Source organism: Manacus candei, unplaced genomic scaffold (assembly GCF_025592945.1).
Source record: "Manacus candei isolate 608988 ecotype Guabito, Panama unplaced genomic scaffold, ASM2559294v1 h1tg000147l, whole genome shotgun sequence".
NCBI lineage: Eukaryota > Metazoa > Chordata > Aves > Passeriformes > Pipridae > Manacus > Manacus candei.
In genome coordinates, this window is record NW_026138195.1 from 746,122 (window position 1) to 763,480 (window position 17,359).

At 53.8% G+C, this 17,359-nt stretch overlaps 1 protein-coding gene and 1 long non-coding RNA gene across 2 annotated transcripts in view; one reads left to right on the forward strand and one right to left on the reverse strand.

Annotated features, from left to right (window-relative positions):
* Nucleotides 1-17,033, forward strand: part of LOC127462968 (zinc finger protein 239-like) — an 85,650-nt gene extending 68,617 nt beyond the window's left edge. Inside the window, exon 2 of the mRNA XM_051771907.1 lies at nucleotides 16,679-17,033. Within this exon, the coding sequence (XP_051627867.1) occupies nucleotides 16,679-17,033 (355 nt within the window). The remainder of the gene's footprint in view (nucleotides 1-16,678) is intronic.
* On the reverse strand, nucleotides 14,039-14,845 carry LOC127462961 (uncharacterized). The gene is made up of 3 exons (XR_007900610.1): nucleotides 14,776-14,845; nucleotides 14,639-14,677; nucleotides 14,039-14,287 (listed from the first exon to the last, which is right to left on the reverse strand). It is a non-coding gene; the product is annotated as an uncharacterized LOC127462961 (long non-coding RNA).
* Nucleotides 17,034-17,359: the final 326 nt, after the last annotated feature.

A 17,359-nucleotide genomic window follows, 5' to 3' on the forward strand; every position in this document is an offset into this window, starting at 1 on the left:
ATCTGTGCTCGTTCTGTTCTACTGACTGGAGCAAAGCTTCAGAGAATAGTGCAGGAACATGTCCTAGGCCTCGAGGGGATAAATTAGAGAGACAGCAGGATCAGGGAGACATTGGAATAGGAGGAATAGGCCGGGAGCCAGGGCTTTTTCCAAGCTTCAGTGAGCGGGTCAAGAAGAATGGAAGAGAAGGAAGGTCAAGCTGAGGAAGATGAGTTGAAGCCCCCAGAGCCATGGAGGAAGAGTGGAAGTACCCTCAGGATTGAGGGCCAAGAGAAACACCGCCCCAAGCCCCGCCTGAGCTCCACCTCTACTGCGCCTGTTATTAATATGCATCGATAGATGTTGTAATCACTTGAATATGCATTTAATCCCAGCTGAAGATTGTAGAAAAATGCTGATTTTGTGTGAAGCCTTCCAGCAAGTTTGTCCAGCGCCAGCTGGCTTGCTCCCAACGTTGAATAAACAAATACCTTGCTGCTTAAAGATAAAAAAGTCTCTGAGCAGTTTCTGGGACCGATTTTTCGGATTCAGCGCCCAGTCAGTCCCAGGATGATCCCAGTCACTCCTGGTCTCTCCCAGTTGCTCCCAGTTTCCCCCATGTGGTCCCACTCATTCCCAGTTGCCCCCAGAAGCTTCCAGCATGATCCCAGTTGCTCACAGCCACTTCCAGTCATCCCCAGTGCACTCCCAGTTGCTCCCAGTATGATCCCAATCACCTCCTGCATGATCCCACTCACTTCTGGTGTGATCCCAGGATGACCCCAGTCACCCTCAGTGTGGTCTCAGTTGCTCCCAGCATGGGCCAAGCTTCTCCCACCGTGATCCCAGGATGATCCCAGTTGTCCCCATTATGGTCCCACTTGCTCCCAGTTGCCCCTAGCACAGATCCAGTCACTCCAAGTATGATCCCAGTCCTCCCTCCTGACAGTCCCAGTCAATCCCAGTTGCTTCTCTTGTAGATCCAGTCACTCACAATTCCTTCCAGTTGCCCCCAACCTGGTCCTAATTCCCCTTCATGTAGTCCCAGTCACTCCCAGTACAGTCCCAGTCACCCCCACCATGGTTGCAGACACTCCCAGTATATCCCAGTAGAGCCCTCAGCATGCTCCTAATCCTTCCCAGTCACTCCCAGTTGCCCCAGTAACATTTCAGTTTCCACCAGTATGATCCCAGTGACTCCAAGGCACTCCCACTATATCCTATGTGGCCTCCAGTTGCTCCCAGTAGCCCTCAGTGTGGTCCCAGTTGCTCCCAGTCTGATCCCTGTTGCCCCAGTTCTGGTCCTGGAGGGTCCCAGTGTGCTCAGATCCTGCTCCTGGGGGGTCCTGCTGGGTCCCAGTCCTGGTCCCGCTGTATCCTGGTGTCCCAGTCCATCCCAGTCTGTCCCAGTCCATCCCAGTCCCTCCCAGTCTGTCCCAGTCTGTCCTAGTCTGTCCCAGTCCATCCCAGTCCATCCCAGTCCATCCCAGTCCGTCCCAGTCCATCCCAGTCCATCCCAGTCCGTCCCAGTCTGTCCCACTCTGTCCCAGTCCATCCCAGTCCGTCCCAGTCCATCCCAGTCCTTCCCACTCTGTCCCAGTCCATCCCAGTCAGTCCCAATCCATCCCAGTCCATCCCAGTCTGTCCCAGTCCATCCCAGTCCATCCCAGTCCCTTCCCAGTCGTTTCCCAGGTCCTGCCCCCCCGCCCCCCAAGATGCTGACGGGGTCGGGGCTCCGTCTTTGGCTTCGTCTCCCTGGGCCTGCCTGGAATGAAGGGGCCGCTGGGACACTGCGGGACCTCCTGAGACCAAAGGAACCCCGGGAGAATTTGGATACTCCTGGAATCAAGGCACAACTGGGACACTGCAGGGCCCTATGGAAAAAAAGGAACCTTGTGACACTGCGGAATTCCTGGAATCCAGGGGCCTTTGGGACATGGGGGCCTCATGGAACCAAAGGAACCCTGAGGTGTTTCCGAAGGTCATGGAATCAAGGGGCCACTGGGACACTGCAGGGCCTCTGGGAATTAAAGGAACACTGGGACACTGGGGCAGGACATCCCCCTGCAATGGCACCAAGACAACGCCCCATTTGCAAAGGGGTCAGTGCTGAGCTGAGAGGGGGCCAGGCCAAGGCAGGAGATGTTGGACCCTGTCGGACGAGGGAAGAATGAGACCCTCAATATGAGAATCAGCAAGCTTCGTTTATTGATCATTGCTAGCAGTTTAATATATGCTTTATAATTAGTTCATACATGTTGCAAAAGCTAAGCTCGTTATTGGTTCTGCTTAAATGTTGATCTCACCTCTTACTCATTTCTTTGTTGACACAGGTGGTACTCAGTTGCTTTTTGTTTTGCTAATCACAATGTCCTGTTTGCCAGCCAGCTAACAGGGTACAAGGGCACTGAAACCTCGCTATCTAAGATGTTCCCACGGCCTAGGCAAGCCGTGTTCTATAGCCAATTCCCTACAAATACCCCCGTTTTTTTATTCTGGGCCAACAATGTTTTCTCTGTTATAGCACTTACACATTTAACAATACAAGAAAAAACAATATGAACTATTACTAAAATTACAACAATTGTCAACAACCATCATAGGCTTTTCTTTAACAAAACTTAAAACTTATTCAGACGTAGAACCAAAAATAGATTGAAGCTACAAGTCTATAGGACTAGTTGTTACTGTTACTTTCTTTGTGTGTTCTACTGTTTCACTCAGGCTCTACAGTTCTTTTGTGTACAGGCTGGGCAGTTTGTGCCAGCTGGACAAGTCACGGCTTTGATAAACACTTAATCTAGATTGAAATAATCCCAACATAAAACAGGTTTGAGTCCCATTACCACTTGTGTTATGTACAGACAGTGATCCCATTAAATCTAACTCTTGGGGATCTTTTGCCAGAGTAAGACCTCGAGGGTTAGTACTAAAATAGACAGCACAAGCACGACGACAATCCGGACAAGAGACAACAACTGAGCGAGCAATAGAATGAATTAAGCTAAATCGACATCTGAAGGCTTCTGTATGCTGTGCTCTCAGTTTCTCACCAGTGCCCTCCTCCTTGCTCTCAGCCCTGTCACGAGGCTCAGGCAACATGGCCGAGGTGGGTGCTGAGGCCAGGCTGGAGGATGAACTGACATGCCCCATCTGCCTGGACATTTACAGGAACCCCATGTCTCTGGGGTGCGGTCACAGCTTCTGCAAGGAGTGCATGCAGAAGGAACAGAAATATGCCAGCAGGGCCCTTCCCAGTGCCCACTCTGCCTTTACCCCACAGGCCCCCGTCCAGCCATGAAGACTTGCCTGACCTGCAAGGCCTCCCTGTGCCAAGCCCACCTGAGTAAGCACAGCACAAAGAACACTCAGAAAAAACTACGTCCTGGTGGGGCTCTGTGGTGCCCAGGTTTTGGCTGAGAGGAAATCCCCCAGTACAGTAAACTGCTGGAATGCTACTGTGAGAAGGACAAGGTCCACACCTGCACGCTGCGCTCCGCCCCCAGCTCCCACAGGGACCACAAGACCATCAGCTTAAAGGAGGCTTCTGGCCAAGCACAGCGTGTTTTTCCCAAAACTGTAAAAGAGGTGAAAAACTATGAAACTGCACTGGATTGAAGCATAGGAAACTTGCTGGAACAATCCTCTGCAAAGGAGTTCTTTAGAGTACAAACAACGCTTGAAAATTAAGACTTGGCATAACTGGTTGAGAAATGACTGCTTTTTGTGTACATGAACCCTAAATATTTCCAGGGTATTTTTCACTGCACCGTGTCAGGAGCAACTACTAGGCCAAAGAATTGTAGACTCTGGTTTCAGCGTCCAACACACCCAGCTGATCCTCAGTGGCTACAGCTAGCAGAAATATCATCTATATAATGACAACAAAGACAGTCAGAAAATTGCATTGGAAACATAAACCACTGACAAATTATAGAAAAGCCTTTCATTCCATGGGAGAGGGTTTTCTATGGATAACACTCATAAGGTTCTGCACGAATAATAGATGGAACTAAAAATGCACATCTTTTCTCTATCACTGGGATTTAACTGGATTGTGAGAAGATAACCTGTCAAATCAATAATAACAATGGGTTATTCAGCAGAAAGCACAGAAGGGGTCAGTAAGCCAATGCTTACTAACCATGATTGCACCAACCTGTCTGAGATCATGCAAAGGTTTTCATTTCACAGATTTTTTTTTTTCTTTATCACAAACACAGGGGTAATTAAAGGATTCTGAGATGGTTCAATGTAATCAGCATCAAGCTGCCTTCTGACAAGCTCTTGCAGGGCCAACAGCTGTTCTGTAGGTAGGACCCATTGTTTAAGTCACACAGGATCTGTACCTTCTAAAAGAAAACTCCAAGCAGTACCTCCTAATATCACAACCCTAACTTTTGGAATGACTACAGAAGTCTGTTTGTTTGTTTGTTTGGACAATTAACAACAAGCTTTGAGCATCATGAAGAGTACAGGTTGCCTTCGTACAACCCTAAACATTCACTAGTCAAATTATGCAAGCAATACGTCTGGTATGAAACAAGGAGTAATCACAATTAGTGAGGCTATTTTGCTGAGAACACAGCTACAATGGGTAGGGCATGTTTTAAGGAGGAGAGACTAGCTGTTTTACAATGAATATTGCTACCAGCTGGTGCACGGGAGGGGTTTTGAAGACAATATATAAGGACTCTTTAAAACAACACTTCAGCTCTGGTCACACTGATCAACATAACTGGTCTGCTCTGGCCTCCAGCCAGGAGGCCTGAAGACACACTATCCACAACACTGCAGATGTTTTTGAGAAGGCACGCAGGATGGCCTTGACAGCCTAAAGGCCCCCCTGCAACGAGCTGAGCAAACAAGGCAGCAACATCGACAACTCCTGATTTAAATCCTGGGAAACACAGAAAAGCTCAAAACGACCCTCACTACTGCCATAGCAGATGCAAATGCAATTATTTGATGGTCTAAGGACCTCACCCCGGCACAAGCCTGCATTATCTCTAGCTAGTTATGTAACTAGCAACTTCTGTATCTGTCACAAAACTTGTTTCTCTACAGTGCCTTGCAGCTTTTCCACGAACTGTAAGAATGGTTCCCGGGCACCTGGATGCACAGTGGTGTACCTTGCTTCGGGCTCTGCCAACCTTGCAGTCTGCACCAATGTTTGCTGGCTTATGGTTTCTACTCGCTTTAAAACTGGTGATCTCCTGCGCAGATTACACAGCTAAGGAACAACAGCAGTGGAAAAACTCCACCTGAGACTTAACTTTCACAAATTTCTGAAACAAGGCAGAAATAGAACACCAAACCTACGCAAGAACCCCTTATTCAACCTCAGTTCAGATCAAACAGCTAGCCGGACAGGGCTAGTCCAGAAATAACCAAAGCCTCGTCACTCATGGTGGGAATTTGAAGAATTCATTTACCATTCAGAATAAGGAGTCACTATGGTTCAACAGAATCATGTTACACATCTCTAAAATCTTGACACCGGCAGAAGGTATTTTTAAGTTTACACAGTCACACATTCATGTAGCTTTTCTCTTTCACACAATCTTTTTTCACACACTCTTAGGGGGCCACCTCAGACATCCATCATTCACACACATTTTCAAGTAGTCATTGGTTGTGCACTTCTTATCAGTTTCATAATTCAAAGGAAATTTATGGCATAGCTGCCATCAGCAATCTGCAAATCCTGCATAACTCTCTATGTAAAAGACAGATACAGCAGGAAAGAACAGAATATTATCTTGGAAATCTTCAACTCTTCTCATAGAGCAATGATATTCTATCATAAAGGCAATAAAACTACTTTTGCAGGGGGCAAGACTATATCCACTTCTGTCTCATCATTCCGTCTCCAAATCTTCTACCTGCACCCTGCCCCTGGGGGAAACAGCCAAATTTCATGTAAGAGAAGCAAAATAGCAAACTATAGGAAATTCTTAATAACCTTCCGTAATATGCAAAAAGCTAAGCACGGATGTTCCGTTATTTCTAATCTTGCTTCAAGGGATTTTTCGTCAGTCTCCCTTTCTGTTTTTGAAGAAAACATTTGAGAATGCCATGAGCACGCTGTATGCGTGACACCTATTGCTGTAAAAACAATGCAATCTTATTTGATTTATAAGTGGGATGTTGTTAATTTTAAGGTGTTTTTCTCTTTTCCCTTTTTTCTGTGTTTTACCGTCTTTGCCTCCCCCACGCTCCTCATTGCCGAAGGACGAAGGAGGGGAAGGAGGGGCCGGGCTCACCCAGAGAGATCAGCAGAAGGAACTTAATCACAGAGTCTGCTTAAGAAAAGACAAAACATAGGAGAGGCACGTTTTAGAGAGGGGGTGATTGGAGTAACGAGGAAAAAAGAGAAACAGCTTTCCCCCTCCCCCAGCTGCACCCCCCAAGGCTTTTGCTACCGTCATTAACTCGCCGCTCTAGGAAGAGGAGCGGCACCAGGGAGAAAACACTCGCTGCAAAGAAGGGAAGGGGAACGCACACCCCCCGGGACCATGGCTGTCAGCAGTGCGGGGGACACAGAGCCCCCCCCGCCGCCCGCCGAGCCTGGGGCCGCCGGCGTGCACGCGCGCGGGCGCACCGCTCCGAGCCGGGGCCGCGCACCGCTCCGAGCGATATCACCGGCCCCGGCCCTGCGGCATCCGGGAGCGCTCCGAGCGATATCACCGGCCCCGGCTCTGCGGCATCCGGGAGCGCTCCGAGCGATATCACCGGCCCCGGCTGTGCGGCATCCGGGAGCGCTCCGAGCCGGGGCCGCGCAGGAACCGCGACCACCGCCACTGCCCCGCTGCCCAGCGCCGCCCCGTATTCACTCAGCACGGCGGTGTAAGCACCCAGCGCCGTGAACACAGCCACAAACGCGCAGCGCAGTCCCACTGCACAGTTCAGATGAAAAGCTGGAAATGTCTTCAGGTGGAACTCAGTCATAGTGTTCGTAAAGTTCATCTCTGGTCCATCAGCAGTACTTTCACGCCGCAGCCGTCGTCTCCGATCGTCCTGGATATGCACTGCCGAGATGTTGCACCGCGTTCATGCTGGCGGGGCCACTCGGTTGTCCCCGGCCCCGATCCGTGATTTCCTGTCCCGCTCCGGCTCCCTTCAACTCCACTCGACTCCCTTTTTACACGATTTCTCCGTATGATGGTATCTAGTAGCATTCTAATGCCCTCAGACTGTGCTTTAATGTCTTTTACTGTTCCAGATAACAATCGCCAAGTTGTAAGGAGGGAAGCAGCAACTTTTTCTCCCTTATAGACAGCAGTAAAAAGCTTATCACTAAGTTATCACTAAGTTCTTTCCAAGTAGAGATAGTAAAGGCAGTTACAGTGTTTGCTTCATGTCCCTGGCCCTTACATGAAAGCAGCATCTGCCGCAAAGCCAGTTCGTCTAATTTTTCTTCCTTTTTAAGCAGGATAGACTTCCATATAAATGCAACATTAGATCCCTTTTGTTCTCGGTGGCTCACCTGTCCAGGCGTCTTGTCTGGCTGGCCTGGCAGCCTCTCCACTTCTGTCATGTTACACTGAGCTCCGTCTCTGCGTCAACCTACCACAACTTAACCTCATAACATTTCCATTCTCTTTCATCAAAAACTGTATTAGGGTCCACAAAACAACTTTTAGCAACCCCCGTTGTAAGCAATCTTGGTAATTCTTTTTTCAAAGCTATACCCTTAAGTCCCCGCTTTTCTAAAAAGCACTGGAGTAATGAAAGCACCGCTTGTCTTTCCATACCTATAAATCTTCAGCACACTTTGCAGCCCTTTACAAGACATCGGCGGTGTTGTCGGCCAGGACCCTTCTGTGAGGTCGCCTGGGGCACGGAGTCCAGCTCTTTTGCCTCTTGTGCTGCTGCAAGACCGACCGGCTACTGCGTCAGACCGTGGCTTCGGGGAGTGCAGATTTAACTTTCTCCCTTTTCAGGTTTCGGGGACCGCAGATTCAACTTAGTCCCTTGGGCCGCAGATTCAACTTAGCCCTTGGGGCTTACACATTCAGCTTAGCCCCTGGGGCTGCAGATTTAACTTAGCCCCTCTTCGGGTGCCATTTGTTGGACAAGGAAGAAAGAGACCCTCAATATGAGAATCAGCAAGCTTCGTTTACTGATCATTGCAAACAGCTTAATATATGCTTTATAATTAGCTCATACATATTGCAAAGGTTAAGCTCATTATTGACTCTGGCTTAAATGTTGATCTCACCTCTTACTCATTTCTTTGTTGACACAGGTGGCACTCAGTTACTTTTGTTTTGCTAATCACAATGTCCTGTTTACCAGCCAGCTAACAGGGTACAAGGGCACTGTAACCTCGCTATCTAAGATGTTCCCATGGCCTAGGCAAGCCGTGTTCTATAGCCAATTCGCTACAAAGCCCCACCTTTGTGCCATGGGCCCTCTTGTGATGTCACGGCCTATCCCCTCCATTCCAGAAAGGCTGCTGGAAACCAAAAAAACAATGTCTCACAGCCCCTAGTGCAGCCCAACCCCTGTGCCATGGACCCCTTTGTGATGTCACAGCCTGTCCTCTCCATTCTGGAATAGCCCCTGGAAACCAAAGAACCAACACCTCACACCCCCACAGTGCAGCCCCACCTGTCTGCCACGGGACTCTTTGGGATGTCACGGCCTTTCCCCCAGGAAACAAAGCCTGGAACCTTCGGGTTTCACATGCAGTTGGGGGGCCACCCTGGGCACTCCATGGGCAGCAAGAGCTTTCTGTCCTGACCCTTTTTGTCTGGCAGGAATCTTTGTCTGTATTCAGTTTGGGCAGTCAGACTGGCAATTTCAGCACAGGGCTCCTGCAAGTGAACGACAGCCCTTCCCTCCAGGAAAGAAACCCCTTACCCTCGGTCTCTTCTCCTGTTCCTTAAAACACAACCTGCAGGGGAGCTTTCTGGGATCTCTTCTCTTGGGAATTGGGAAGACAGACCCACTCCCATGTTTAACACCTCAGGCAAAACCACCCTTTGAACACCTTTCCCAACCCTCCCCAACCTTTCCCAAAGCCCAGATTTTACAGGTGTCCTGTAATTCTGGCCCAATCTCACCCAGGCCCACAAACCATGACAGAAACCTCTCAGCCTCACGCTGCGTCCTTCCCATTGCTGTGCCTTATGTGCAGGCAAAAGGCCTTAAAATCAAGTACCCAAAATTCATGGCCTGTTCTTTTTCCCACAAAAGAAGGTGTGGTGAACTCTCCAGACCAGGGAACTGGAAGATCTCCCCAAAACTCCTTTGGTACACGCTGCAGGGCCAACGATTCCTCTGCTCTGCCCTGTCGGCGCTGCTTTGTCTCATCTGGGTCCCCAGAAACCGTCAGCGAAAGCCGGGGAATAAAATCTCTGAGCAGTTGGTTGGGTTCCAGAGGTGACCCTACTTCATTCAGCGGCTGAAGGGACACAGGAATTGCTCTCTAACACTTGTACATCAGTTCCCAAAACTTTTAACTCTTTTTACATTTTAGCAGACAAAGGAATTCCTGTCCATTGGTTTACCAGTTCTCTGCAGGAATTCTTCTTCTCTCTTCTATTGACTCTTGATTTCTCACTTTGCATGATGCTTAGTCCACAGTTTTTGTCCTTTTCTTGTCTTTTCCCTGGACAGGGAAAGCCTCAGTAACTGTCTGTGTTAGTTTTGCCTTCATCTCTGGTTTCTCTAAGGGTCTTTGTGGTTTAGAAATTCTGCCTTCTTGGTGTCCAGGTCTCAAAAATAGATTTCTCTGCCAGGTCTCTGACCAGTGAAATATGGCAGGCCTTAAACTTTTCCTTTGTTTTTCTAACAAATGGCCATGGCCCAGAACTTGTCCATCATGCATTGTCTCTTGCCCCCATTCAATCTCCTGCCAGCAGTTTCTCCCCACTGCTGGGTGGGCTCCTTTGTCAAGCACTAGAACTTGTTGGGTAACAGGCCCAGTCCTGTTGCACATTTTTTGTGGGGATCTGCAGGAGGGCATTGAGTCTTCCAGGAGCAAATTGGCAGAGGACCCCAGGCTGGCTTGCAGTGTGGATGTGCTGGAGAGTAGGAAGGCTGTGCAGAGGGACCTGGACAGGCTGGACCTCTGGGCCGAGCCCGTGGGCATGAGGTTCAAGAGTGCCTTTGGTGCCTTTGGGGCCTCTGGCCACAAGAACCCCCTGCAGCTCCAGGCCGGGGGCAGAGGAGCTGCAAAGGGTCCCCGTGGGAGAGGCCCTGGGGGTGCTGGTGGACAGAGGCTGAACCTGAGCCAGCGGGTGCCCGGGTGGGCAAGAAGGCCAAGGGCAGGCTGGCCTGGATCAGAAAGAGTGTGGCAGCAGGAGCAGGGCAGGGATTCTTCTGCTGGACTGGGCACTGGTGAGGCCACCCCTGGAGTGCTGTGTCCAGCTCTGGGCCCCTCAATTCAGGGAGAACCTTGAGGGGCTGCAGTGGGTGGAGAGCAGGGCAATGGAGCTGGGCAAGGGTCTGCAGTGCATGGCCTGTGAGGAGCAGGGAGGGAACTGGGCTTCTCCAACCTGGAGAAGAGGAGGCTCGGGGCTGACCTTCTCCCTGTCCACAACTTCCTGACAGGAGGCTAAAGCCAGGTGGGGGTCAGCCCCTTCTCCGAGGCAACAGGCGATAGGACAAGAGGACACGAGGACCTGCCTGTCAGGGGCTGTTTGTCAGGGACAGGAGCAGGACTTTTTGGAGAGAAACAGGGAGTAGGTATTGAAATGGACTGCCCAGGGAGGTGGTGGAGTCAGCGTCCCTGGAGGTGTTTAAGCAAAGACTGGCCATGGCACTGAGTGCCGTGCTCTGCTTGACGTGCTGGGGATGGGGCGTAGGCTGGACGCCGGTTGATCTCACAAGTCTCTGCCAAGCTCAGGGACTCTGGGCTTCTGTGCCACCCCAGCCTTTGGGGACAGCGTGCTGGTGGCTCAGAGGCTCCGTCCTTGCCTTGCCTTGCCCATCTCCTGGCTGCCAGGCAAGGGCCTTGTGACATCACAACCTCTGTGGAACAGCGCGGGGGCTGAAAAGTGTCAGTGCTGCGTCCCTGTGCCCAGAGCCTGGGCAGAAGTCGGCTGGCAGGGACGGGCAGAGACTGTGCAGAGGTGTCAGCTCGTCCCGCAGCAGCACCATGCCCAGCCAGGGCATCTCCTGGCTCCTCAGGCTCTCGGTGCTCCTGCTCTTGCCTGGCCCACTGGAGCCTTGCAGCCGTGCCACAGGTGCCATTGCTGAGAACCGGGGTTTGCCTTGGCTGGCCCCTTGCCAGAAAAGGCAGGAGAGGCTGGAGAGAGGGGAAGGAGGGGGGTCAGGCCGCTGGGATGGTGCCGGCGGGCCGTGAGCCCCAAGCCAGCAAGGCCTTGGGCCCACACGGTGTCAGGGGAGGACTGAGAGCCCCCAGGGAGGAGGAAAGCTGGGCAGGCCCCAAGGCTCCTGGGCCTCTTCCTTGGCAGCCCTTTGGCCAAGGCCCCGAGGCAGAGGTGGGGCTCAGCCCCTGCCCAGCAATGGGGCACAGGCTGAGCCCCAGGGACACCAGACCCAGGCGGCCTGAGCTCTTCTTCCTGCAGCGTCTGCCTGGGGCAGCCCAGCCAGGCCTGAGTCTCTCCAGGAGAGGCCAAGCCCAGCCAGAGAGGGCTCAGCCCTCTGAGGCTGCACTCACTGCAAAGGGAACAAAACATTGGCCCAGAGGACATCCTGCCCCCAAATGGAGAACTGGAAAGGTCAAGAAAAAAAAAGTCACCCCCCTCCATTCTTCAAGAAATGTTCAGACCTCTTTCCTAAAAGCATCCAGGACTCGGGTCACCCAGTTTTGTCTCTGACAAGGCTTTGCAGGGGCTGCTTGGGAAAGGGAAGCCCTGGGGCCCCAGTGCAGATGGTGGGGCTGCACTCTGGGGGGGTCGGCCTTTGGCTCTTGGCTTCCAGGGGCCCCCAGGAGTCAGTGAGCCGGGCTGGGGCCGAGGGGCAGGACTGGCTGGGATTGCCTCTGGGGCCTGGCCCAGAAAATGGAAGTGTCCCCATGGGGGCAGCTGGAAAGGGCCCAGGAAGGAAATGCTGCCCCAGCGCAGGCTGTGGCAGTGGGGAGTGTGCAGGGGGAGGAGGCTGGGCCAGAGCAGGGCTGGGCAAGAAGGGCCAAGCCGCGGGTGGGTTCTCCCCCGGCCCCCAGGGCCCAGCCCCTGATGGGAGGGCCTTGGGCAGGGCCTGGGGCGACTGCAGGAACCTCCGAGGCAGCCCAAGGGCCGTGCTTTTGGCAGCTGGGTTGACAGGCCCAGCTCTCTGCAAGAGAAGTTGAGGGCTCTGAGCCAGAGAGGGGCTGAGAGCCGGGTCCAGGCTTGGGAATGGCCGGGAGGGGAAAGGGATGTCTAAGAACAAGTCCCTCAGGAGAGGGAAGCAGAGAGGCTGTGTTTTGACCCCAGCACAAGGGTCTGCAGGGCAGAGCAGAGAATATCCCCCACGTGAGATTGTTGTGCATCCCTCCTTGCAGTTGTGACAGGCACTTCTCTTCAAAGGTCGTTCTGGGAGCGTCTTCTTGTTCTTTCCAGGTGGGATGCAAGCGGTGGGGGGGCCTTTGACACCAAAGGGGAGACGAGCAAGTTGAACATTTTCCTGCCAGTGTGAATCAGATGTTAATTCTGGTGGGCTGTATCCTTGGTGAATCTAAGCACATCCCTTGGCATTTGTTTTTTTTTCCGGGTGGTTCGCAACCTGAGAAGCATCAGCAGAGTGGGAAGGAGGTCCCTGCAGTCAGAGGTCAGTGTAAAGGAAGCTGAGAGGGGAGCTTTGGTGAGAATGTTGCCCTCTGAGGGGATCCGTCAGTGTGTGCCTTCCCTGGGGGATTTCTTTGCAGTGGCCATGCCTGTTGCCAGGGGAGCAGAGCCACAGGCCCAGGAGCCGAGCGACAAGGTCAGGTGCTCTTGTGCTGGCCTGGTGGGCAAGGGCAGGGGATTACAGGGCTCAGCAATGAAGCATTTCCCTCTTCTCTTTGGAGGGAATGTTGCCCTCTGAGGGCATCCATCAGTTTGTGCCTTTGCCTCTGCGATGCTGAAAAACCCAGTCCGAAGAACTGCTCAGAGACTTTGGATCTTTGAGCAGCAAAGGGATTTATTGCCGACGTCGGCAGCGAGCGTGGTTCACACCACAGAGAACTTGGTCGAGAGTTTCACACAATATCGGGGTTGTATACAATTTTCATATATGATTAAATATGATAAATCATATTCATCTGATCACAACATCTATCTGTGCATATTAATAATGGGCAAAGCTCGGGCGGAGCTCAGGTGGAGCTTCTCTTGGCCCTCAGTTCTGGGAGGGGTTTAGGTGAGTCTGGGGTCTCTGCTCCTCTCCATCAGTCCCCAGTGTCCCCATCCTGGTCCCTCATGTTCCCACTCCATTCCTGGTGTTCCCATTCCCAGTGTGACCATCCCATTCCTGATGTCCCCATTCCCAGTCCCTCGTGTCTCCAACCTGCTGCCGATGTCCCCGTTCCCTTTCCTGGTGTTACCATTCCAGTTCCTGCTCTCCCTAGGCTGTTCCCAGTGTCCCCAGCGTGGTCCTCCAGGTCCCCATTCCCATTCCTGGTGTCCCCATTCCCATTCCTAGAGTTCCCAACCCAGTTCTGTTTTCCCCATTCCCATTCCTGGTGTCCCCATTCCCATTCCTGATGTTCCCATCCCAGCTCTGTTTTCCACATTTCCATTTCTGTATGTCCCCATTCCCAGTTCCTGCTGTCCCCAACCTGCTCCCAATGTCTCCATTGCTATTCCTGGTGTCTCCATCCCATTCCTGATGACCCCAGCCTGTTCCAGTGTCCCCAACCTTCTCTTGGTCATCCCATCCTGTTCCTGGTGTCCCCATCCCTGTCCCCATTGTCTCCTGGTGTTCCCATTTCCATTCCTGATGTCTGCAACCTATTCCCAGTGTCCCCATCCCTGTCCCCAATGTCCCAACCCAGTCCTGACGTCCCCATTCCAAATCCTGGTGTCCCCAACCTGCTCCCAGTATCCCCATCCCTGTCTCCAATGTCCCCATCCCAGTCCCCCCTGTCCCCATTCCCATTCCTGGTTCCCACAGAGGAACTGCCGGATGCCGGAGGAGGGAGCCAGGATTTCTTGCCCAAAGCAGGAGATTTTCACACCCAAATTAAAGCCTCAGGAATAATTGTGGTCCTGGGTTTCACACAGGAAAAAGCAGGAAGTTGATCCATCGGGAAGAGCCGCAGGGGGGCCGGGGTGGGTGGGAGCAGCGGGATGAGCTCTGCCAGCAGCTCCTGCCTTTCCGCAGGGAGAGGGAAGGGGCAGATCCAGCTCCGGGATGGCTCAGGCCGTGATTCCTGCTGGGATGAGAGCGGGGAAAGGAGTCACCATGTCCCTGTTCCCATCCCAGGGGATGCATCTGGCTGTGGAGCCCAGGGAGAGTAGGAACTGCTCCGGAATCCCACCTGATCCTACTCCGTCCATCCCACCCCAATCCCACTCCATCCATCCCACCCCAATCCCACTCCAGAATCCAGCCCTGATCCCAGTCCACAATTCCACCTGATCCCACTCTGGAATCCTGCCCTGAACTGGAATCCCCTTCCAATCCCGCTCCAGCCATTAGGCCCCCATTCCCCTCTGGAATCCCGGCATCCATCCTGGGATCCCTGCACAGAGGATCTGGATCCACACACGCTGCTGGGACTCACTGGTGGGCACGGGGTCGTATCCATTCCCCTCCCTCTTCCCTATGGAAAGAAAGTGGGATCAGCACCCGTGGCACAGGATCCCCGGAATGCTGCCGGGCGGATCCGTGCCCCTTGCCGACCCCCATCCTGGGAGTTACCGGATCGGAGCTTCCAGACACCGACTGCCACGAGGCCGATGATGATGATGATGGCAGCGATGACGGACACAGTGTCCTAGTTAGAACAGCTGGGACTGATTCCTCACTGGATGGGTGTAGCCCAAAAGTGTGTATTCTATGGCCTTCCATGCCATTTTCCCAGGAACTGTTGTCGGGGGGTGGGGGGGGGGGGCTGCGAGGTGGGGGGGGTGTCCCTGTCCTCATATCCTTTTATGGAATTCCCTAATCTGAGAATCCTCATATCCTTTTATGGAATTCCCCGCTCTGAGGGAACAACTGACCATTCCTGCCTGAACTGGAGAATATATAAACCTGGAGTTTCAGAACATTTTCACCACTCGTGGGATCCAGAGGAAGGCTGCAGCTCACCACTCTCAATTAGACTGAGACCACCACCCTCAACTGGACTGCAATCACCACTTTTGACCAGACTGCAACAGCTCTCCCACCAGCAGGTTTTTTTCCCCTCTCCTCTTATTTTGGACTCGGAGGGGGGGGGGGCGAGGCAAGGAAAACCACTTTGTTCATGTCCCAGGGTGTTGGGTTATACATTTGGGTTTTGTGGGTTAAAACCAATTCCTTGTCTGTATAATCAGACTTATTGGGCAAGGGGGGCCCAAGAGGGGCCCAAGGGGGCTGGTCCAGGGGGGGAAGGGCTGCAGGGGGCGGATCCCGGAGGAGGAAACCCGCCAAAAGCGGCGACCCAGCCAAGGGAGGAGCCGAGCGGGAGCACAAAGAAGAGCAGCCAAAAGGTCCTGGCGGTGGCTGGGCAATGGCGGGGGGGGCGAGAGCGGTTTGGGGGCCCCCGTGAGAGCCGGGGGGGAACCCCGGTAGCCGCGGAGTGGGGAGAGCGGAGAGGGGCGATCCCGGAGCTGGGGGACCCCCGGAATGCTGGAGGGGGGGGGAGCAGAGAGGGAGCGCCAGACCCCTTAAGCGGGGGTCCCGGAGAGGGGGAAGGCCTTGGAGTGTGGAGAGGAGGGGGGGCCTTGAGGCGGGGTGGGAGCCGAGAGCGCCAAGAGGTTTGCGAGGGTGGGAGCCGAGAGAGGAGGGCCGGCCGGCCCCGGGAGGCAGAGTGGGGAGAAGTGAGCCCTGGGACCCCCCTGGCAACACTAAAGGGAACCCCGGTGAGTGGGGACCCCCCAGAGCCGCAGGACCCCCGGCAGCCCGGAGAAGGGGGACCCCCAATGCAGGCAGAAGTGCCATCAGGGCAGACAGGGGGGACCCCCCTAACCCCAGAGAGCAGAGAGGGGGAATTTTGGTAGGGGATTTTTGGCTGAATGTTGTTGTTTTGGGGGTTTTTATGGACACAAGATGCCCAGTGAGTCCTTGAGCTGGACTTGGGCAGGAGGAACCCCAAGGGCAATGTGCTCACCCCATGTTGTCCCCCCCAGCAGGATTTCTGCTTCCCAAAGCTTGGGTGGATGGAGGAGGAGGCTGCGAGGAAGAGGAAGATGCCTTGGGCCCCACAGGCAGGTGAGGAGGAAGTCAGTGCTCCTTTGGGTGGGTCTTTTGTCTTTTGTGGCCATCCTGCCGGGGCCGGAGTTGGGGGGATGTCCTTGGGCTTCCCTGTGGGCCGGAGGCAAATCCCCTGCGTGTCCTTGTTGGTTCCTGCCCCAGGCCCCGAGGTGAGGCCGGAGAGCGCGGAGGACAAATCCCCCCGGCAGAGCCTGGTGGGAGAGGCCGTTTTGAAGGGCTCCCCGGCGCAGGAAGGCAGCGGGGAGGAAAAGGGCCGGAGATGCACCCGCAGGAGGGGCTCCAAAGCCAGCCCAGGGGGCTGTGAGGAGGAAAGAACCAGCGTGTGCCGGGAAGGCGGCCGGAGCTTGAGGCGGAGCTGCGAGCTGGTGGTCCCTGAGCAGCCTCCCAGCAGGGAGAAACCCTTCAGGTGCTTGGAATGTGGGAAGAGCTTCAGGAAGAGATCCACCCTCCTCAGCCACCAGCGCATCCACAGTGGGGAACGGCCCTACACGTGTGGGGAGTGTGGGAAGAGCTTCAGCCAGAGCACCACCCTCCGCACCCACCGTCGCATCCACAGTGGGGAACAGCCCTACACATGTGGGGAGTGTGGGAAGAGCTTCAAACAGAGCTCCCACCTGCTCCAACACCAGATGATCCACAGTGGGGAACGGCCCTACACGTGTGGGGAATGTGGGAAGAGCTTCAAACGGAGCTCCACCCTGCTCCGACACCAGATGATCCACAGTGGGGAAAGGCCCTACACGTGTGGGGAGTGTGGGTAGAGTTTCAGTCAGAGCGCCCACCTGCTCCGACACCAGATGATCCACAGTGGGAACAGCCCTACTCGTGTGCGGAGTGTGGGAAGAGCTTCAGGGACAGCTCCAGCCTTTGCAAACACCGTTGCATCCACACCAGGGAATGGCCCTACAAGTGCTTGGAATGTGGGAAGAGCTTCAGCACAAGCACCAAGCTGCTCAGCCACCAGCACATCCACAGTGGGGAACAGCCCTACACGTGTAGGGAATGTGGGACAGCTCCACCCTCCACACCCACCTTCCCATCCACATCAGGGAGAGGCCTCACAAGTGTGGGGAGTGTGGGAAGAGCT